Raw genomic sequence first — 22,651 nt, forward strand, 5'->3', positions numbered from 1 at the left:
CTAACTCTCTATCCCTCTGCCTTCCTCTCTGTAAAAAATTAATAAAATATATTTAAAAAATGAATACAACTTTGATTATAATTCCAAATTCTATTTTCTCTGTGTCACAATAATGTTTTGCTTGTGAATTAATTTCATTAGATTACATTTTATTTTTTTCTTTGAAAAGACAATAGCTAGAAAGAGTTTGAAATATTTCTATTAGGTAATAATAAGCATTTGTGATATATATGGAAGTATATACTTTAATATTTTAGTAAATGTACTTATTTGTTACATTTTAATGATTTATTGTTATATTTAATTATCATAAGCTACATATTATTAATAATCCTATATAGTAAAAGGGTAATATGCAAATTGACCGAACAGTGGAACGACCGGTCACTATGATGTGCAATGACCACAAGGGGAGCGCCACTCAGCCATAAGCCGGGCTGATGGCGGTGGTGGGAGCCCCCAAGGGCTCCTGGACTGCTAAAGGGCACAGGCCCGGCTGAGGCGTTTCCCCCTCCCCCCACCCCCATTCACAAATTCGCATTGGGCCTCTAATTTCTAATAATAGTGTACTAGTTAAGAGCACAGGCTCTGGCATCTGATGGCCTAAGTAAAAACTTTGACTAGTTGGGTGACATTGGTCAAGGTACTTAAATGCTCTCTAAGTCTTAGTTTTCTCATATGTAAAATGGGCATTATTATTATTTCTACCTCATACACCTTGTACAGTTTTTGTGATGATTATATGACATAAAACATGAAGTGCTCTTATATAAGTATGCCTAAAATAACCAATTTTAGATTTTATTATGATGATTATGATAATTGTTTAGTCTTATATGTTGTTAGTCTTTGGTTATACCACTACACTATTAATTACTTCATAGATATAGTTACCATCTAATGTTCCTCTTCTATTACCAATAAATATTATTAGTAGAATTTAGAAATTAGTATTTTGTTCTGACATATCATATATAGGACTATTCCAAAATTCAAAGAATTACTAGGTAATGGATAGAGACAAAATAAATTATTGTGTGTTTGAGAATTTATTTAAATCAGTTAGAATGTGTAGAGCATTGAAGGTCATGAGCTTACATTGTGATCTGTGAGATTCAAGTCCAGAGTTTACCCATAATTTATTATCCGCTTTAATTTTCCTATATAAAAATGGAAATAAAAGAACATACTGAAAAAGTTGTTACATGTTGAATAACAAATGTGAAATTCTTGGGTAATAGAATATGTTATATATATATATATATATATATATATATATATATATATATATATGGCTTTATCCACATTCTCATAACCCTTACTTCTGTATTTTTCAGTCTGTACCTTCCAATTCTCTTTTCAAGTAGTCTCTTCCTAGTCCTGTTAGAATATTGATTTACCTGCTTTATTGGGGCAAATAAGTCTGGTGCTTATCAATTCTTCTTACTTAAAATGCAGAACACTGCCAAAACATTTCTCATGTCATTACTAGTTCTCATTTTATTTGTCAACTGTTTCTCTATGTTATAGATTAATAATTTGTTTCCTTGTCTTCTAAACACTTTTAATAAATTTTTTACAGTTTCATTTATCCTATAAAACAGTTTCTAAAAGTTAATTTTATCTATGTCTCCACCCCTCTTTTTTTTAAAATTTTATTTTAAAATATATTTTATTGATTTTTTAACAGAGAGGAAGGGAGAGTGATAGAGAGTTAGAAATATCGATGAGAGAGAAACATCGATCAGCTGCCTCCTGCACATCTCCTACTGGGGATGTGCCCACAACCCAGGTACATGCCCTTGACCGGAATCGAACCTGGGACCCTTCAGTCCGCAGGCCAACGCTCTATCCACTGAGCCAAACCGGTTTCGGCTCCACCCCTCTTTTTAAAAAAATTTTATTTTCTTGTTTAAAGTATTACAAATACTAGTACATATGTCTCCTTTTCCCCCCCATTGACCTTCCCCTGGCCTCCCCTAACGCCCCGGCACATGCCCTTACCCCACCCCTCCAGTGTCTTGTGTCCATTGATTATGCTTATATGCATGCATATAAATCCTTCGATTGATCTCTTACCCCCCCAAGCCCCCCCCCCCCCGCCTCCCGCCGCCGCAACACTCCCAGCCTTCCTGCTGTAATTTGACAGTCTGTTCGATGCTTCTCTGCCTCTGTATCTATCTTTTTGTTCATTAGGTTATAATGTTCTTTATTATCCATAAATTAGTGAGTTCATGTGGTATTTTCCAACCCTTTTTGATCAAGTTCTAAATTCTCACCTTAGTGCCAGCAATTTTGCCAATTTATTCAGCTTAATCAGTTTGATTTTGTTTTTGGATTTATTTGCTCGATCACATTTTATATCCTGCTTCAGGAAGTAGTACTGAGTGAGGTCTGTGCCAGATATGATACTAAGTGCTGGTGACACCACAGTGAAAAGACACAGGACCTGCCCTCTAAGATGTTAGTCTATTGAACAGCAGACGCTTATTCAGTCCATGTTTTAATCATTCTTTTATGTTATTACTTTCTTAAATGAGTTTTAAACAAATATGATCAAGGAGGCAAATGAGATTATTTGCAATGTAAGAATGAAGAATAAGGGAGGCAAATAAAATGAGATTGAAAAGGACACTTTCAGTAAGGTGGAAACCCTTTAAATTCAGCATATAACGAGCTCTTTGAAGGCTTTTTAAAGCTCTTTGAAGATTATCATGTTAAATATTTCATATGGTTGTATCAACACTTTATTAATTCCCTTCCAGAGCCATCAGAATCAGCTAGAAATATTTGATGGAAACGTTGCTCATATAAGTACCTGGCTTTATCAAGCTGAAGCCCTGTTGGATGAGATTGAAAAAAAACCAGCAAGTAAACAGGAAGAAATTGTGAAGGTAGCAAAAGAGGAGCGGTCATACTTCTGGGGGTGGAAGGTTTTGCTGTAGTCTTTCTCTTGTGGAATGTGCCTAGTTGCCTGTGCACACATTCTCCCATTCATCAATGTGTATTTTTGGTGGGAGGACCTGAAGTCTTGAATGAGTCTTAATATGTGAACAGCTCTTACGCAAGTTGATTGTATTAAAATCTCTTCTTAGGAATCCCAGACATTTATTTAAACTGCCTTTAATACTGAGTTAATGTCGCACCCATGTTTGGTTTTGATTTTCCCCACGTGATAATGTGTGTTTTCTTACGATTAGCGTTTACTATCTGAGCTGGATGATGCCAGACTGCAAGTTGAGGATGTTCGCGATCAAGCCGTTGTTTTGATGAATGCGCGTGGAGGCTCGTGCAGGGAACTTGTAGAACCCAAATTAGCTGAGCTGAATAGAAACTTTGAAAAGGTGTCTCAACACATCGAAAGTGCCAACGTGAGTAATTATATTTTTATATGAGGCTATTTTTCATATAATTATGCATCTAAATTATAGATAACCATGTGGTACAAGTAAATCATTTTAAAAGTAAATTTTTAAAAGTAAATTTGTCTTTGAATGGAGCATTTGTCCTTGAGAAATATGGACTTCACTGAAGTTTGGCTGTCCCACTCCAAGGGCACGTCTACTGGCGAAAGGTAACGGAAGACTTTCTGTGGGACTTACCTGTACTGGGCGGTGGCCTTTCTCTCGGTCTGTGGCCATGGCAGGGATGGCTTTTGGTTCATGGCACTGTTTCCTACTGTGCTCACATGTGGTCTCAGAATCCTCCAAACAGCATTCGAGGCAGCCACAGCCATTTGCACACTACTTCACATCCCTTGCTATGAGGTTGGAGAAAATGGGTAATTCAGAGAAGCTCAAATTGGTAAAATCATTGCTGTAAATGAGTGAAATTAAAGTCAATTCAAATAAATGCTGATTCCTTTTCTGACATTCCATCCCTCTGATTAATGACAGAAAGTCAAGTGAAGAATATCTTTTTAAAGAATAATTTCCCTCCCGCAGCTGCTAATTGGCCAGGAACCGTTATCATACCAATCTCTGGCCACCACTGAAGCACTTGAAGCTGATGTGCCTTTCTCTGACTTGGAAAAATTAGAAAGTGACATAGAATATATGTTAAAAGTTGTGGAAAAGCCCTTGGAATCCAGTAATGAAGATGAAAAGGTTGGTTCAGAATTTTTCAAACTATGATGTTCTTCTTTTTATTCTCTGCTAATTATAGTTTTGCACCAATATTGTTTACCCAAATATCTGCCAAACATGATAGAACAGTCCAAAAATGATTTTCTGATGTGTCAATATAATTGATTTATGCAATGCTTAAAAAAATAGACATCACACTTTCTGACTAAAAATAATGTTATCTTAATGCTAAACTAGCTAGCATTCTTTGTTTTAACATCAAATATGGAATATTTTAAGAAAAACATGACTTTTTGTTGTATATAATTTAGATGAACATATCTTGAGTTATATCTTGTAGGTTGGTTTTCCCCTTTGGGAACTGATGGTAAGTGACCCTATATGCATTTTTTTTTGAGTAAATTTTGTCTTTCTAAACATTCAGGTGGATGAAGAAAGAGCCCAAATTGAGGAAGTTCTACAAAGAGGAGAACAAATGTTACATCAACCTATGGAGGATAATAAAAAAGAAAAGATCCGTTTGCAGTTATTACTTTTGCACACAAGATACAACAAAACGAAGGTATTGTCATGGGGAGTGTCTGTCCCACTGAAATAACTCAGCCTTTGTCATTCAGATGTTTGATGCTGCATTCATGGACACCTCAAAACACACCATTTGGGATACTGTCTCCTTCTCCTTTCTGGTGTGCATTGCTAAACATGTTTATACTTTTAGGTGGGGCAAGAGTCAAAGAAAATAGGAACATAAAACCTTATTATTGGGCATCTCTGTTGGATTTCTGATAATGTACTAAATCTTAAAAGGAACCTTTTTCTTTTAGAGTAGATTCCTCCTTCGGATCCATAGTTCATATGGAGAGGCCTGACCATGTCAAAAGATTTTCTAGTTTACAAATAACCAAATTTGTGAAGTTGATAAACTATGCTTTATATTCTAGAAAAGCTTCACTACCAGCTCCCTTTCCAATGGCCACATTCCCAGCCACATTGTAAATGTGCTGGTATCCCCAGAGGTCTGTTCTTGTTACAAATAAATGCAGAACTCTAGGTTCAACATCTTGTTATTGACTGGACGATTTTAGTCTTGAGTTTCGGTTTCATTTAGGAATTGTAACCATTTTCAGGGTCAATAACTCAGGGAACATGTATTTGTGATCATTTTACTATAATTTTCAATTTACAGAGGATGAAGTTCAAATAGGGGTACAGTGGAACTATGAAACTATCTTAATTCATGAGTAGATGAACTGTGGCTATTTGCAAGTAGTAGCCAGCATTTATTAAATTGTACCCATCTACACGTAAAATACTTCAACTCCTTAAGGACTAGTGAGTGGCCCATCCCCTTTGTTATTTTGAAAGTTCTGATTAGAGGACACAGAAAATAGAATTATTAGGGCAGATAAGTAGTCCACTCAGTTTAGCTTAGTTTTGTCTGAGGACCTATTATTTGTCTTATGTAGGATATTCATGTTCTGTAATATTGTTCTCCAAGGTTAAGATTATATATTGAATTACCTGTATGTTATTTTAATCAAAACCCCTATTGAATTTCTTGTTATGTTATAAATACATATTTAACTTAGTTACATTTTTAACAGTGAGGCCCTGAGGTCTTTAATATAATTGTGAGATTTTAAAAATGGGTGAAATAATAATGGTATTAAAATGTTTTATTTCATATGGAAGTTTATGATTTGCAGCATATTCTCCTGTCCTCAGTAACTCAGGAAAGAACCTGTTATGCTTTCCTGTTTGCTAATTGAGTTTAGGTGGCATTGGTCTTAAAGTGAGACATTTCTGTTTAAGAGTAGGCTGCAAACAAAAGTTAGAATAGAGATTGTTAAGGGTTTATATAGCAAAGCAGGGCAAAAATATAAAAAATCAAAACATAGTTTTAAAAAATTTGGTTCCGAGTATTGTACTTATCCGCAAAATAGTCTTGTGCTTTTTTCAATTCATTGTGGGGATATTTTAAGAGATGTACATGATTATTTTTAATGATTTTACAGGCAATTCCTATTCAACAGAAGAGAACAGGCCAACTGGCTTCCGGAATTAAATCATCACTTCTCCCTACAGATTATTTGGTTGAAATTAACAAGGTTTTACTTTCTATGGATGATGCTGAGTTATCACTTAATACTCCAGAGCTAAGCACTGCTATGTATGAAGACTTCTCTTTTCAAGAAGATGCTCTGAAGGTAAATCTCCAGGCAGGGCATTGGAATAGCTGCAGTTAATGTAGAAATAATGCAAGGAATTTGTTGTTGTGCCTACCTAGATGATCTGTAGCTTTTAAAACTTAGGCCAAGGAATTAATAATGTGTATGAATAATAAACCTTTCCTGTATTCACCAAGGAAATACTCTAAAAATTTAATTTTTTAAAAGTAGATGTGGATTTTTAATATGCAGTTACTTCTTTCCATCATTAGAGATATTTTTTAATCAAACACCTACACAAAACATATTGCTTTCTTATAAACTGGACTGCCAGTTGGTTATGAAATGTCGGCATTAATCTTGCCACCTATAATGATTTAACATTGACCAATGGTTGGGGTATGGGATGGCATGTTGATTGTAAGTTAATTAGGGATCTAGAAGTTTTCAGTTAACTCACAAAACTATTAAATATAATTAAGGCTTGTTCATATAATCTGATTATACTTAAAGTAGAGGCCCAGCACACGAAATTGTGCACTTAGATGGGGTACCTCAGCTCGGCCTTCTCCCTCTTGCAGTTGGGAGCTCTTGGACATCCTTAGTGCTACCGCGGAGGTGGGAGAGGCTCCTGCCACCGCCGCTGCACTTGCCAGTCTTGAGCCTGCTCAGGGCTTCTGGCTGAGTAGCACTCCCCCTGTGGGAGCACACTGACCACCAAGGGGCAGCTCCTGCATTGAGCATCTGCCCCCTGGTGGTCAGTGCGCATTATAGTGACCGGTCATTCCACTGTTTGATCTATTTGCATATTAGCCTTTTATTATATAGGCTATAAGGTCACAATAAAATTGCTGATAGATTTGATGGCTTTAATTGACAGCTCATTTCTGTCATTTAAACTAGCATTATTATATATATGAAAATATAAATGATTTTAGCTTCAAACACTTCATTACCTTTATAGAATATTATTGAATTTTTTAAATATCTGGACAAATGCCACATGAAACATCTGTTAGGATTTTTTTCTCACCATTGGGATATCATGTAGTGTTCCTAACACTTTGGTCAATACAGGGTATTATTTTTTTTTAAAGTTTTCAGTTTTAATTAGCAAAAATTATTATATCTCATTATCTATTAAATAAGTATTATACCATATACATTTTCATCTGTGATTTCATTCTTTTTATCTCTGCTGGATTTTGTGACTGTTTGGCAATATATTTGTAGAATATCAAAGACCAACTGGACAAACTTGGAGAGCAGATCGCAGTCATTCACGAGGAACAACCAGATGTTATCCTCGAAGCTTCTGTACCTGAAGTCATTCAGATCCGGGATACACTGACTCAACTGGATGCAAAATGGGACAGAATTAATAGAATGTACAATGATCGTAAAGGGTATGTATAAATTAAGTTAAAATTTAATTTAAAAAAACCCTATAAGCTCATGAGCCATGACAAAGGTCAAATTACATTAAGATTAACGAAAGTGTGTTTCACATCCCTGGAAGAGGCCCTGTTTAATAAATTGTGATGAGTGTAGTTCCTTAAAGAAAGAGGAAAGAGATTACATACAGGCGATCATTTGCAACATAATATCTTAATAATTAATGGAAGCACCTTTAATTTTTAATATCTAAATAGTGTCCATTTTCTTTAAAATAATTTAAGAGTTTTCATTAATGTTCACTTTCCCAGCATGTTGATGATTAATGTGAGTGAGAGACAGGTACAGATAATTGGAATCCATATATAACCAAAAACTCTTTAAAAATAACCTGTTAAATAAAATGATTTTGAGCCTTCTTCTTTCTAGATTTTGGCCAGGCCTATTAATAGGTGGAAATAAAAAAAATGAGAAGATTTTTGGCAGTAACTGTGTATGTAGTAGAAAGGCAGATAGGCAAGTAAGATGTGAAATAGCCCAATATGAAGTACCATGTAAGAGAAAGCTAACACAGAAAAATACATTGGAAAACTTTAGAGACATATACACAAAAATTAAGCATCATGGTCTTCATCTTTTTTGTTTTGTTTTAGCCTACATATTCTATGTGATTATATAATCCTTGAAAAGATAACTTTCAGTGGCCTTTTGGTATATTTCTTTGTATGGATTTTTAAATTCAGCTGTATACATTTAGAGAATATTGTTTTAAGTATACCTTTATGCATACTTCAATTTAATTACATTTGTTTATTAGATAAAGATTAAATTCTTAAAAGTAATAACATCTTAAGGCTCCGTGTTGCATTATGAGATTGGTTATTATACTCCTGCCAACAGTATATGTGAAAGTTAACTGAGCCCTTGTTAACAATGAAAAGTTGGTTGTTGTTTTTTAAGACCTTTGCCAATTGTATAGTGAAGATTGCATCTCAATAGATTTTCCCTTCTTTATCAATGACATTTCAATATCCTTACACATGTTTATTGGCCCCAGTGTTATTTCTTCTGTCAATTGTTAGGTCATGTCTTTGCTCATTTTTCTATTATGGGACTACTATTTACTGGTTAATTTGTAAGAGCTTTTTTCTACATTAAGGATATTACCTATTCATATTTCTTGTTTATTGCTTAGTCCCACCTTTTCATATGGTGTCTAATTTTGTTAACAGTATTTTTTTGATGTATAGGTTTAATTTTATATAATTATATTTTATGAGTCTTTTTCCTTTGTGATTTTGTTTTGTTTATATGCATGCAAATTACTTTTTGTGTGATATTAGTTAAATATTTATGTATCATTTAAAAACAATTTTGTTTGATTTAAAATTAACATTTAATAACTAAGCCACCTGAATTTTGTTTTAAATATGTTTTGTGTTAAGGCTGTAGGTGGGTGGTTCTATATACTGACTCTTCAGTATCAAGCCTAGAGACCCAGGTAGGCAATGGTAACATTGTCAGAGACCAGGAACTTAGGTGGCGAATGTTTTGGGGGAAAGATATCAATGCCAGTTGCAATATTAGAGAAAGCAAACTTGTATGTTTCTAGATTAAGACTTGGACTTTGCGTCCTTTGACTCTCTGGGAATCCATAGACTTTCACAATTCCATACTGCCTCCCATATGAACTGACCGTATTCAGAAAGGAGGAGATGACTTAGTGAATCCTAGTTGAACATCTCTCTCTCTCTCTTTCTCTCTCTCTCTCTCATTTAATCGATGGCTATACTGCTTAGATTTATTTGGTTTACTGTTTATATTCTCAGAGTCTTTAGATCTTTGGAGCAGCCTTTCTAGCAACATTTTCTCTTTATTATTGCAACATCCCCAAAGTTGAAATTTGTGGTTGTTATTTAGTGACTGCACATTTTTACCAAAGGCGATAAAGATTGTTTTAATATTTTCTCATAGTATTTTGTTTGAAGTGCTCTTAATTTTGTCATGCCCAATAGAATGTTGCTTCCCTGTGGGCACTTAACAAATATTAACTACATTTTCAAAATGATGTTCATGGGAGAAGGAAAAATAAACATTATTTTAGAGTTAGAGATGTCAGGGATCATTTTATTATTTTTTAAAATAGTAATATCTTTTTATTATAGAAAGTAAAATTTTATTAATATTAAAATCTCAGAGGTATCTTCTAAGCTTTCTCAGCACCACTTACGGAAATGAAAAGGCAAAAGGAAAGTGTTTAGAATCTGACTGCAGTAAAACTTAAACTTTTTCATACTTATTTTATATGTTTCAAATATGACTAGCACTGGACTTTGACTTTATCTTATTTCTAAAGGAGAGAGGATTCAATGGGCAACTCAGTAGTACTTTGTGTCATTGCCTAACCTGGGCTTTGCAGGCACTTCCATACTGTACTGTGGATTAGTCATTGCACAGAGGGTGTTAGTCGGCCAGAGCTACCTTAATAAGACCACAGGTTGGGTGGCTTACTCAACATACATTTATTGTCTCTCAGTTCTGGAGGCTGTAACTCCAAGATCAAGGTTCCAGCAGGGTTAGTTTGTGTTGAGGCCTCTCTTACTGGCTTGCAGATGGCCACCTTCTCCCTGTGTCCTTCATTGCCTTTTCTCTCTGCTCTCTGGGACACAAAAAAAGATCTATGGTGTCTCTTCCTCTTCTTATTAGGACACCAGTTGTGTGGGATTAGGGCCCCACCCTTATGACCTCATTTAAAAAGTTACCTTCCTTGAAGGCCCTATCTCTAAATAGTCACTTTGGGGGTTAGGGCTTCAACACATGAGTTTTGGGGTCACAATTCAGTCATCACACAGAGAATAAGGGAGGGAAAGGAAATTTAGAAGTGTTTTGGCGTTTTGTTCTACCTGAGAAGTAAAACACCATAATTTTTTTCCAAAGAGAATAGAGTACTTAATCATACTTGACATTTCATGGTATTTGAAATGTTAAGTATTTAAAGTTGGTGGGTTAACTGCCTGTAGCTAATCCATCTTGATTTTCCAAGCTGGAGAAGGCTGTCTTTTCAGTTAATAAGCTGCCTAGTATGTGGGTGTATGTGTGCAGGCATGTGTGTGAGAGAAAGGAGGGTAGGATGGTGCTTGTGCCGATTTCTTGGTACAATACATGTTTCTTTAAAAGGAATCATTAACTCTAATCCATTATGAAAACTGATCCTAGAGCAGTGAGCTGTGAATTCGCTGATTTTGGAGCATTCTGTTTAAATGAGATTTGAATTTGTTTAGAAAAATTGCTTCAAAGCAGTTCTGGAAAGTTTGGAAACCTATTTTATGTTAATTTTTGTCCTCTAGTTATTTTGACAGGACTATGGAAGAATGGAGACAGTTCCACTGTGACCTTAATGACCTCACCCAGTGGACAACTGAAGCTGAAGAGTTACTGGCTGACACCTTGGCTCCAGATGGTGGCCTGGATCTAGAGAAAGCCAGGGTCCACCAGCAGGTGAGTGCTCTCCATTACAGGATGCAGATCTGCTAAGAAGGTGCCATATTCCTTTTTTTTTTAATTTCAGAGAGGAAGGGAGAGGGAAAGAGAGATAGAAACATCAATGATGTGAGAGAATCATTGATCAGCTGCCTCCTGCATGCCCCCCACTGGGGATTTGAGCCCGAAACCCTGGCATGTGCCCTGTTCAGGAATCACCGAACCGTGACCTCCTGATTCATAGATCGATGCTGAACCACTGAGCCATGCTGGCTGGGCCATATTCTTTTAGTATGTGGCATTTAAGATGTATTTCGAAAGTTAGAGCTAAATATATGAGTTTTTAGGCGCATTACAACCTGTAATTTTTGTTACACATCTAGTTTTTTGGTCATAAAGGCTTAAGAACCATTATTTACATTTTAATTAGAATTTTAATGAAATTTAATTAAAAATACTCTTTAGTGGCTAATATGAAAAAAAATTTATTAAAAAATTATATTTATGCCCGGCCAGTGTGGCTCAGTGATTGAGGGTCGACTTATGAACGGTTCGATTCCCAGTCAGGGCACATGCCTAGGTTGCAGGCTGGATCCCCGGTGTGGGGCATGCAGGAGGCAGTCAGTCAATGATTCTCTGTCATCATTGATACTTCTTTCTCTCTCTCCCTCTCCCCCCCTCTCTGAAATCAATAAAAATATATTTTAAAAATTTTAAAAAATTATATTTAGAATGACATTTGTAAAATTTTGTACCCAAGACTAAGGCAGAAAGATATCAGCATGCCTCACCTCTGTTTTCTGTACTTAACACTTAGGCATCTTATTTCTACTTTGTATTATTGATAATTATTATAAAAATAAATTATTCATGACCTACATCAGGGCAGCTGCTCATGTAAGTCTAATTCAGTTTTGGAAAATATAACAGTAGCAAAATCAGTTCTGCTGATAACAGTAGGTCTTTAAAAATATGGTCGAAAAGCAAGCAAAATTTCAATTTACCATTGTTAAAATATTTTCTCTTTTATTATATTTTAAGAACGTATTTTATGTAGAAGGTTCATGAGGCATTAACAAATACATTTATTTTTCTCATATACATGTTAATGCATTTTTCTTATTTTTAAAGATATAGGTGAGTGCTTACATTTAACTTTAAAATATTCTCTTTAAATCTGTTGCTTAAAAATTTAGAGACCAGTGAAGCAATGTCTCCAGAAAATGCACATTGAGGTTTACCTATATGTGGTAGGACATAAGGGCATATGGGTTTATTTTTCCTTTTGAGAGATGCTTTCAAGCACATATTTGGAAAAAGATAAGCAATCCAATTTAATCAAACCTGATTGATGCTTGCGCTTCAGTTGTAAACAGCTGCTATTTATCTATCCTGTTTCACTGTATGACATTCACAAGCGTGGGTGAGATTTCAAAATGGATTTTCTTTAGTGTGTTTATTGAAATTTAATGAAAGTGTTTTTAAATGCCCTTCTCATGAACATAATGTATCCTCCCAGGACTTTATTCCTCTAAAACTTAAATTGATGCCCGGGAACCTGGGGGATCCCTTGCCATCAGAACATCTTAATTCAGTGGCAGAATTCATCTTGGGTTGTGCTCTGTTGTAGGAACTTGAAGAGGGGATCAGCAGCCACCAGCCCAGTTTTGCAGCACTAAACAGAACTGGGGACGGGATTGTCCAGAGACTCTCCCCCACAGATGGGAGCTTCTTAAAAGACAAGCTGGCAGGTTTAAACCAACGTTGGGGTGCCATCGTCGCAGAAGTGAAGGATCGGCAGCCAAGGTGACTGAGCCTCAATAAGTTAAGGGCGCAGGGGTAGACATTTTGGGCAGGCCCCTTTTAAGATACAATCAGATGAGTTCAAAATTCTCTTATTGTCTGATATTACAGTAGGCGCTTTACTGACATTTAAGACCTGCACTATCCATGTTCTGCATGTTAGAACCCTTTTCCTAACTAAATTTTCAGGTTGTCCATGAGGTCCCACTTTTCTATGCAGTTGTGATACACGTAAAAATTGCCTTGTTCTTTTTATTTCTGACTGTTTATTGTGATATGGTGACCATGTGGCAGGAACTGGAAGTAGTTGAAAGAACACTCCGGACTTCCAGTCTGAAGCTCTGGGTTCAGGGTCAGGCTTCTCGCTTGCTCATTTCCTGACTGGACCTTGGGATCTTCATTAGTAATCCTATCACTCAGTCGTTCTTACTCACAGGATGTGCAGTGCTCACATATATGTCAGTGCTTGGTAAATAATACCGCTCCTCTTCCAGGTAATAGGATACATATGATGTATTGTTGTTTGTTCTTATGTCAAATTATGTTCAATGCCCCAGATTTTATTAGGGTATTTTCTGGTTGTAAACACTTTACCAGTGACTATAAAGTTCAATATTATATGTGTGTTATATATTACTTTAAAATTACTTGAAGTTATTTTCCTGAGATGGTTAATAACTAATGGATAATTTCTACTTTGCTTAATACATTCTGTCTCATAAATGAACTTTTTTAGGTTAAAAATTTCCAGTTATTTTTTTCTGCTAATTTTAACTCTGTAGATGATGTATTATTTTAGAACTATGCTAATATTTTGTTAAAGGCCAACCTAATACCTTTTTAAGTCCAAGACAGGCATACTTTGGAGATATGGTGGGTTCGGATCCAGACCACTATAATAAATCAATTATCACAATAAAGCAAGCCACACATATTTTTTGGTTTCCCACTGCATATAAAAGTTATGTTTAAGCTATACTGTAGTCTATTAAATGTGCAGTAGCATTTTGTCTAAACAACCCATTACATACCTTAATTCAAAAATACTTTATTGCTAAAAAATGCTATCCATCACCTGAGCCTTCATTGAGTCATAATCTTTTTGCTGGCTGAGGGACTTACCTTCAATTTGTAAGAAAATGCAAATTCTGTCAAACACAGTAAAGTGAAACACAATAAAGTGAGGTGTGCCTATATAATAACATGAAATATTCAAGTATGACTATTTGGCCTTTGGCTGCTTTTTATAAAATAGCATCTATCATTTTGTGTGTTTTGTTAAGAAGTAATAGTACTTTGTGTGTCTTGGTTGAGAGCTTGCCATGTAGCAGAGATAGCGTTTGGCACCTTGTACACCATGCCCCATTCAATCTTCACCACTATCCACTAGGACAGGGGTGGGGAACCGTTTCTCTGCCAAAGGCCATTTGGATATTTATAACATCATTTACGGGCCATGCAAAATTATTAACTTAAAAATTAGCCTGCTATATTTGGTCAGATATTCAATTAACTCACCCCTAATGCCTTGGCAGGGCCAGACCAAAGGATTTCTCGGGCCTTATACCACCAAGGGCCCGTTGTACAGCTTTAGAAACCGAGGCTCAGAGAGGTGAGGTCCAAGGTCTCACACAAAGTTATTGATGGAGCTAACTTACGCTCTCAAATACAGTGCTGTACAAACTTGGGAAGGCCACAGACCTCTGTAGCTGAGTTTTCTCTCTGTAAATGAGAACTCTGATATTTTCTTAGAGGAGTGTCCTAAGGATTAAATAAGAGTGTTTACGAAAAGCGTATGTCCTGACTATTCATAGTAAACACACAAAATATCTCATTCTTTTAATAGCAAGTTAATATAGACTTGATCTCCAGGTATGTGTTTGTTGAATTTTGCCAACGATTGATTGACTTAATCCATATTTATTGAGCCCTGTGTTTATCACTGGGGATACAAATATGACTAAGAACTCAGAGACTAATAATAAAAATACATATATATTTTTTTTTAATTTTAAAAAATATGTTTTTATTGATTTCAGAGAGGAAGGGAGGAGAGAGAGATAGAAACATCATGAGAGAGAATATTTGATCAGCTTCCTCCTGCATGCCCCCTACTGGGGATCGAGCCTGCAACCCAGGCATGTGCCCTTGAATGGAATCAAACCTGGGACCCTTCAGTCCCCAGGCTGAATCTCTATCAACTGAGCCAAACCGACTAGGGCAAGAAGAAAATATTTTAAGGAAAAAATGCTATGTTTTGATGAAGATGCAGTGTTGTTACAGAGGTGGGGTGATGGGCCATGGAATTTAGGCATCACAGGGGAAGGATCGTGAAACTGAGCTTTGAAGCATTTATAACAATTTCCCATAAATTCCTCCTGGGGAAGGCCTCCTAGGGAAAAAAAGTTGAACAGGCAATGTGGGAGGGAGTCATGAAACAGTATGGACAGGTGAGAGACCTGCCAAGGTTAGATGGAGAGGAAGGTTCAGGGACCAGGGCCAGGATTGGAAGCTGAGGTTCTTAGGATCTTCTATGTCATGCCCATGAGTTTTCATGGGGAATCTCTCTAGTGTGAAAATTATCTACCTGCCAGGGCTTCTAAAGGAAAAGGATGTACCCGCTGGCATGGTATTAGTAACAATGCAGAAATTCTAAAGTTTTTCAAATGGATCTCTGTGGGGTGTGCTAATTATTGTTTCCAGAACTAATAAGTTGAAGCCACTACTTATTTTACTCATTTTGTTTTGGAAGAGAAAAGAATAATGCACCTCTCCTCCAACATCTGATATTTTAACTAAAATGATTTTATAAATTCATGGTTTAACTCCATTTCAGTTAGTCATTTATCTTAAACTAGAGGCCCGGTGCATGAAATTTGTGTTCTGTGTGTGTGTGTGTGTGTGTGTGTGTGTTGTCCCTCAGCCCAGCCTGCACCCTCTCCAATATGGGGGATGTCCCCTTGGGGGATGTCCAACTGCCGGTTTAGGCCCACAGGGATCGGGCCTAAACCAGCAGTCAGACATCCCTCTCACAATCCGGGACTGCTGGCTCCCAACCACTTGCCTGCCTGATTGCCCCTAACCACTTTTGCCTGGCAACCTGATCACCCCCTAACCACTCCCCTGCCAGCCTGATCGACGCCTAACTGCTCCCCTGCTGGCCCGATTGCCCCCAACTGCCCTCCCCTGCTGGCCTGGGTGCCCCTAACTGCCCTCCCTTGAAGGCCTGGTCCCCCCCCAACTGCCCTCCCTCCCCTGCAGGCCCCATCACCCCCAACTGCCCTCCCCTGTCGGCCATCTTGTGGTGGCCATCTTGTGATGACATGGGTGCAGCCATCTTGTGACCATATAGGGGTGGCCATCTTGTGTGAGGATGTGACAGTCATTTGCATATTACCTTTTTATTATATAGGATTAGAGCCATGTTGGCACTTTAAGAGTTTAGATGTGTACTGTTATCATAGTCATCAAGAAAGCACACACTTCAATCTGTTTTGTATTGAATGCCAGTTGTTAAATAATTGCACAGGTCAGCAGCTCACTGTGTTATTCCTTAATGAGCAATTGTTGTCTACTGTTTGAACAAGAATTTAAAGCTTGTTTTTATTCATAGGGATAACATTTAAAATGTAGATTATATTTAGCTAGTTTGCAGATGAAAATTTTGTAACTCAAATATGCAGTATTGAAATAACTTGCTGTTTTCCTTCATAGATATATTTTCAAAATACTAAATTAGTCATGATTATGAAACATGAAACATTTAAATGCCAGCTTATTTTTTTGAAATACAAGTCTATAATAGTATTTTAGGTATTTCTAAAGTTGTTATTTTAGTGAAATACTCTTTGATACAGAGGGTAAATGACCTGTTTTGGTATTTTTAGTCTTTACAATTAGTACTGTTGCTTGATTTTTTTGTTTTTAATTTTGAAGCAGTATTCTCTCTTAATGGATATTTAAATTTGAGAACTTGTGATTTTCATTAATTTTTAATTATTAAAATACCCTCTTTCAAATATTACTGATTCTCTACTGAATATATAAGTATTTATTTAGCGTTTTATTTTATATATATGTATATATATATCATTATTTTTTTTGTGTGGTTGAAAAGACAAAATTATAGCCATAAAAATATAAATGATACAATATAATTTATTAAAAAATTGCATTCTATTTTTAAATCATCAGCTATAAAAATAATGGTACCACCCTCAAGCTCTAAATAGCTTTCAAACCCTTTCTTAAAAATAAATGATCTTGTTTGTCATATGGATTCTAATCTTATTCTCATTTTCTGACACATGGTTTATATACTTATAAATGTTATTCGTATATTTAAATGATCTAATTAAGGCAGTTCCTTTTTTTATATTCATAATGCCTATTTGTGTCCTTATGTCCTTTAGAACTTTTCGTTATTTTCTAGATCTCTTTTTATGACTTGGCTATATTTAAATATCAGTTTTATTTTAATGAACCAACTAAATTTCCATTTTCTAATACTTGTAAAAAAATTCCATTCTCAGTATCTATTTTTTCTTTCCTGTGAATAAAGTGGGATAATAGTTGCCACCTAATGTGAATAATATGTCATATAATGAAGTCTTTCTGTCTCTATGGAGTAATTATGTGCTTTTTCTTATAATTTTAGATCAAGACACTTTTCATGGTTTTTTAAAAGTCCATTATGTTGAACAGTGGTATCTAGCTTAGAAAATTTCAATATAGTTTTCACGATGAGAGAAAATAACAGTCTTTAGTTTCAATGTTTTTGAATTTAATGAAGGAAGAATTCTTCTTACATTGTCAAATAATCTTTGGTATTGCAGAATGTATGCATTATTATTGACACATTAAAACATGTATTAAAATAATTATCAGGAGTTATTTCATTTGCGGTTTATTTAGTACAGATATGCAAAGTAAATGTGTGATGTTCTACTTAATTGGATAATTTTTCTCAATATTTTTCAATAATATATGCTTTTAGGCTAAAAGGAGAAAGCAAGCAAGTGATGGAATATAGAAGGAGACTAGACGAGATTATCTGTTGGTTAACAAAAGCAGAGAATGCTGTGCAAAAGAGATCCACCACTGAGCTGGAAGAAAACCGGAAAGAATTAACAGTAAGTGGCTTGTCTCTACATTTGCCAATACATTTTTGATGCATGAACAATTACACTAAAAATAAGATAAAATATTAGAAGAAGAAAAGGTAAGAAACTTTGTACTTTGTGGTATAGGTGGTGAACTTTAAAGAGGACTATCTTTGTCTTTTCTTCTAAAGAGTAGCTGTATTTTGTTCTTGCAGAGGTAAGGCGTCTCTCATAAAAATGATAAATCCTGTGGTCTCAGTATTAGACCTAAGGTTTTTAGGATATCTTAAACAGACATTGTCATTGTAGAATAAATTATTGCTTTGAAGTAAAGTTTTTGCTTTCAGATTTTGAAGATAATTGCTAATTATTAGCTATAAAGTTGAGTTTTGTAGAAACAACTCTAAGTGACTTGAGAGTAACTCACGGAGGGTTACTCTAGACTCAGTGTCATGGTTGTATTAATAAAATTTTTTTCTGTTTATCTACAACCTACAAGGATTGTTTATAGTTGTTTATTTATACTATGTATAAAATACATAAAGATATATAAATAAATATACTCAAATAGCCATAAATTTTATATTTTTTTGTGTTAAGAATTGAAAGACTTATTGCAGAACATAAGCATACTGTGCTCATATATTTATTTTAAAAAAGAAGAAATTGGGTGTGTATGTGGATGAACACACAGGCATGCATCAAAGTATGCCTAAAAGGATGCCCACTAATTTGAAGAGATTTTGTCTAAAGGAGTAAGATTGAGGCATTTTGGGAAACTATTAGTAACAACAACAAAAATTATGTTGGAAACAATTATTAAGTTTACTTTTCAAAATGTGACATCAAATAGCGAACAAACTTGTTTCTGTTTTAACTACAAATTTCATTCATTTTCTTGGAACATCCCTTCTGTAAACAATTTGGGAGCCGTCACAAAGGGCTGGACAGTACAATAGGGTCGATAGAGATGAGGTAGAGAGAGGTGCATACAAGGCTCCTGCTGGCTTTTTATTTTGTGTTGGCCTTTCATTGGAACAGACATCATTTTCATCATCTAAGAACAGAATGTTAAGTTATCAGTGTACATATGAGAATATGGCCCTATTATAAGACAGGGTGGCGGTGGGAGCACCCAAGTACACATTGCAGGTGGGTGGTCATTCCCATACCAATTACAATTTGTTGACATATGTTCAAGCTTCTTATAAGTTTATTGTCTACTTAAGAAATTAAAAATTCACATCTGTAAAATACCCAAAGTATGTTAGTTTCTAATACAGTTCTTGAACTTTCTCTAGTATACAACCTTCTAATCATGCCTCTCTTCTGACACCTTTAGGACTTAAACCAGGAGATGGACATACAAGCTGAGAAACTCAAATGGCTGAATAGAACTGAATTGGAAATGCTTTCAGATAAAAGCCTGAGTTTACATGAAAGAGAAAAGATTTCAGAAAGCTTAAGAACTGTAAATTCAACCTGGAATAAGGTGTGCATTAAGAATTACTGTGGCGCCTTTCTAAGTAACTTTATCCTAGACTTCACCGATTTTACTGTATGTAGGTGAATTATGAATGTCCAAGAACAAGCAGTGCTGACTGTGCAGAGAATTCCAGTAAACACACTTTGGGAAATACTATTCTGGGATATTTCATTCATTCATGCAATCATTCACTCACTGAATAGGTTTTAACTGGACTCTCACTTTATGCCAGTCACCATTTTAATACAGCAAAGAGTATGTCACTCCTTCTAATCCAAAGAGTTTATTGTGGGGAGACAAGTTACTAAGCAATTATAACATAGAGGGATCCATAGGGATATAAAAGTAGGGCATGTGACCTGGCCTTAGGGGGTAACTGTGGATGGTTTTTTGGAGGAGATAATTTCCAAGCTAATTTGTAAAGGATGAATAAGAATTGGACAGATGAATAATGGGGGAAAGGGCATTGCAGAGAGAACAGCAGCAAGTGAAATGATCTAGAAGAGACAGAGAATGAGCACAATGCACTTGGGTCCTGGAAGTCGCTCAGTATGAAGTGAGGAATGAGTGATGCTTGCAAACATCAGTCAGATCCTGGAGGCCGCATCATGCATCACAAAGAATTTAAGCTGTGTCTTGAGAACAGTTCATCACTTTGAGAGCAGTGGGCAGCTATTGAAGGTGGTTAAGCAGGAGAACGTTACCTTTTGAAAGCTCACTATAGCTGAACTATAGAGATGAAGTGATCCTAGGATGGATGTCCTTAGGATATCAGGAAGTCAAGTAACTCCTCTTAGCAAAACCTACGATCAGATCAGGATAACTGATCTGGAACGATCAATTAGTCATTAGCTTTGTCAAGGAGGCTTCAGGGAGACACATGATGACTTCAGATTTGGACATGTCTGAATATCCAGTTGCCAGAGGGAGCCAGGCTGAAGATATATTTTTGGGAGTTCTTGGCATCTTTAACTCTGTATGGTAGATGTAACCATTAGAAACCAGGACCCAGGGAGAGAAGCCTGAGTCAATGGTAGAAAGACTAAAAAACCTACCCTTTAGAATGTTAGCATTTGATGGATGGGCAGAGGAGAATGAGCTGGTGAAGGACACTTAGAAGGTCAGAGAGAGGTGGGAGGAAAGTCAGGAGTACAGACTATTCAGAGTTCAAGGAGGGGAAGTGACAGCATTAAATGTTTCAAAGGCCCAGGGCAGCTAAGGACTGGATGGCGTTCTTTTTTTAAAAGTATATATTTTTATTGATTTCAGAGAGGAAGGGAGAAGGAGAGAGAGATAGAAGCATCAATGGTGAGAGAGAATCATTGATCGGCTGACTCCTGCACGCCCCCTACTGGGGATTGAGCCTGAGACCAGGGCATGTGCCCTGACTGGGAACGGAACCATGATCTGGTTCATAGGTCGATGCTCAACCACTGAGTCACAGTGGCTGGGCTGGATGGCATTCTTGATAGTAATGTTGGTGGAGTAGGTGCTTAAGCAAGGCTGCAGTGGATAGCAAAGCTATCATGTAGAATGACACTTTCTCTTTGGGAAACATCTTTATTTATATGGTACTCTTCTCTTTCCATTTGGCCGGATGCTATAGGTATGCAGAGACGTGCCCAGTGCACTGAAGGAATGCGCCCCGGAGCCCTGTTCTGTTTCTCAGTCAAGAACTGCTGGTAAGACACAGTTTATTCCTTAACCATTTTTTATAAAAATAGCAAAATATTATGACTGTGAGCATCATATATGAATTAGAGAAAACTCTAAACTGGAAAACACAACGCAGTTGTGATTTGTTATTCTATTTTCAGTTATTTGAAAGGAACATCTTCTTTAAACCCAACACATACTTGACTGCAAAGCATGTATGAGAGATAACATTTTTGCCTTTCCTGGGACCAGAGTGGGACCTGGTCCCCAAGAGAGCCTGGGAAGGGAAGGGAAGAGACAAGGTGGGGAAACTGAGGACATGCGGTTTTTCAGAAAGTCAGCTATAGCCATTACGCAACAGGCCCTGTGTGGGGTGTAACTGCATGCAGATCATGACTGAGAACAAAGGATTAGGTATCCTGGAACCAGGCGGGAGATGGGGTTTTAGAAGAGGTCTCCATCCCAGGGAGGCTGTTTACTGATAGATGCTGATGATCACTTAGGTGTGGAGGAAAAAGTTTTCTCACTATTTCCTTCTCTCCTTGTCCTGATCAGAGTGCAGGTTATGGCACCATAGCTATTACACCGTGCCCTGCTCTCTCTCTCTCGACTGTTCTTGACCCTTTACTGTATTAATTTTAGAATAGGAAATTTCAATATATGATTTTGTCAAGATATATGCAAATATGTTGGGGCTTTTAATTTAAATTGTGCTGAATTTATGGATTGACTATATGTTTTAGAAGATTATTTAAGCCTTATCTAATATACCGTATGCTAAAGTGGGCTCCAGATGGGTCTAATAATTCAGCTACCTTGTATAAAACTAAAGAAAAACAACCAACCTTCCATCATTAAAAACAAAAGACAAACACAAACAACCAAGAGAGAAAAATATGTATTCAAGTTTTGAAGAAGACAAGAATCTCTAACTGAAAGTTTTGGAAAACAATCTCCCAGGATAGATTTATGGATCTGATCACCCAAATTTGATAACATCTATATGTTAAAAAGAAAACACACATTAAAAATCCTAAAGTAGAAAGTGTTTTCAGCAATATGGCAAGATTCATCTTTCCTATAAAAATGAGTTCTTGCAAATTGAAAAGGAAGCAGATAAAGACCACAGTTATAAATTATACTATATTTGGTTAACAAACAAAAAATGTTTGCTCTCACTGATAATAAAAAACCAGTAAGTGAGCACACTGTGTGTTCATCCATTGAGACAGTATCGCTGGTGTGGATCCTTCATGCGGAGTCCACACGTCGCTGTTGCAAGTCTCAGTTTTCAACTTTTAAGGACAAATTTGCTAATGAATATTAAATACATTAATTTTTTCATATTTTCTGAGCCAGTCATTCTACTTTAGCAAATCAATACCAAAGTGTTCATCAGAAATATGCAAAATACTCTACACAAAAAAGAAATTCCTTGCGAGTTCTTTTTTAAAGTGAAATGTAAGGAGCCATCTA

The 22,651-nt window shown here is 36.1% G+C and overlaps 1 protein-coding gene across 8 annotated transcripts in view; it reads left to right on the forward strand.

Moving 5' to 3' along the window:
• UTRN (utrophin) overlaps window positions 1–22,651 on the forward strand; it is a 449,337-nt gene that overhangs the window by 188,023 nt on the left and 238,663 nt on the right. For all 8 annotated transcript variants that reach the window (XM_070417833.1, XM_070417835.1, XM_070417834.1 and 5 more), the window contains 11 exons: window positions 2,766–2,894; window positions 3,201–3,371; window positions 3,945–4,106; window positions 4,510–4,647; window positions 6,101–6,292; window positions 7,487–7,659; window positions 10,996–11,146; window positions 12,759–12,934; window positions 17,928–18,063; window positions 19,376–19,525; window positions 21,126–21,201. In XM_070417833.1, coding sequence (XP_070273934.1) covers window positions 2,766–2,894; window positions 3,201–3,371; window positions 3,945–4,106; window positions 4,510–4,647; window positions 6,101–6,292; window positions 7,487–7,659; window positions 10,996–11,146; window positions 12,759–12,934; window positions 17,928–18,063; window positions 19,376–19,525; window positions 21,126–21,201 — 1,654 coding nt within the window. The remainder of the gene's footprint in view (window positions 1–2,765; window positions 2,895–3,200; window positions 3,372–3,944; window positions 4,107–4,509; window positions 4,648–6,100; window positions 6,293–7,486; window positions 7,660–10,995; window positions 11,147–12,758; window positions 12,935–17,927; window positions 18,064–19,375; window positions 19,526–21,125; window positions 21,202–22,651) is intronic.

Source organism: Myotis yumanensis, unplaced genomic scaffold (genome assembly GCF_028538775.1).
Source record: "Myotis yumanensis isolate MYYU_CA2020_CCGP unplaced genomic scaffold, mMyoYum1.0.hap1 SCAF_6, whole genome shotgun sequence".
Taxonomy (NCBI): Eukaryota; Metazoa; Chordata; class Mammalia; order Chiroptera; family Vespertilionidae; genus Myotis; species Myotis yumanensis.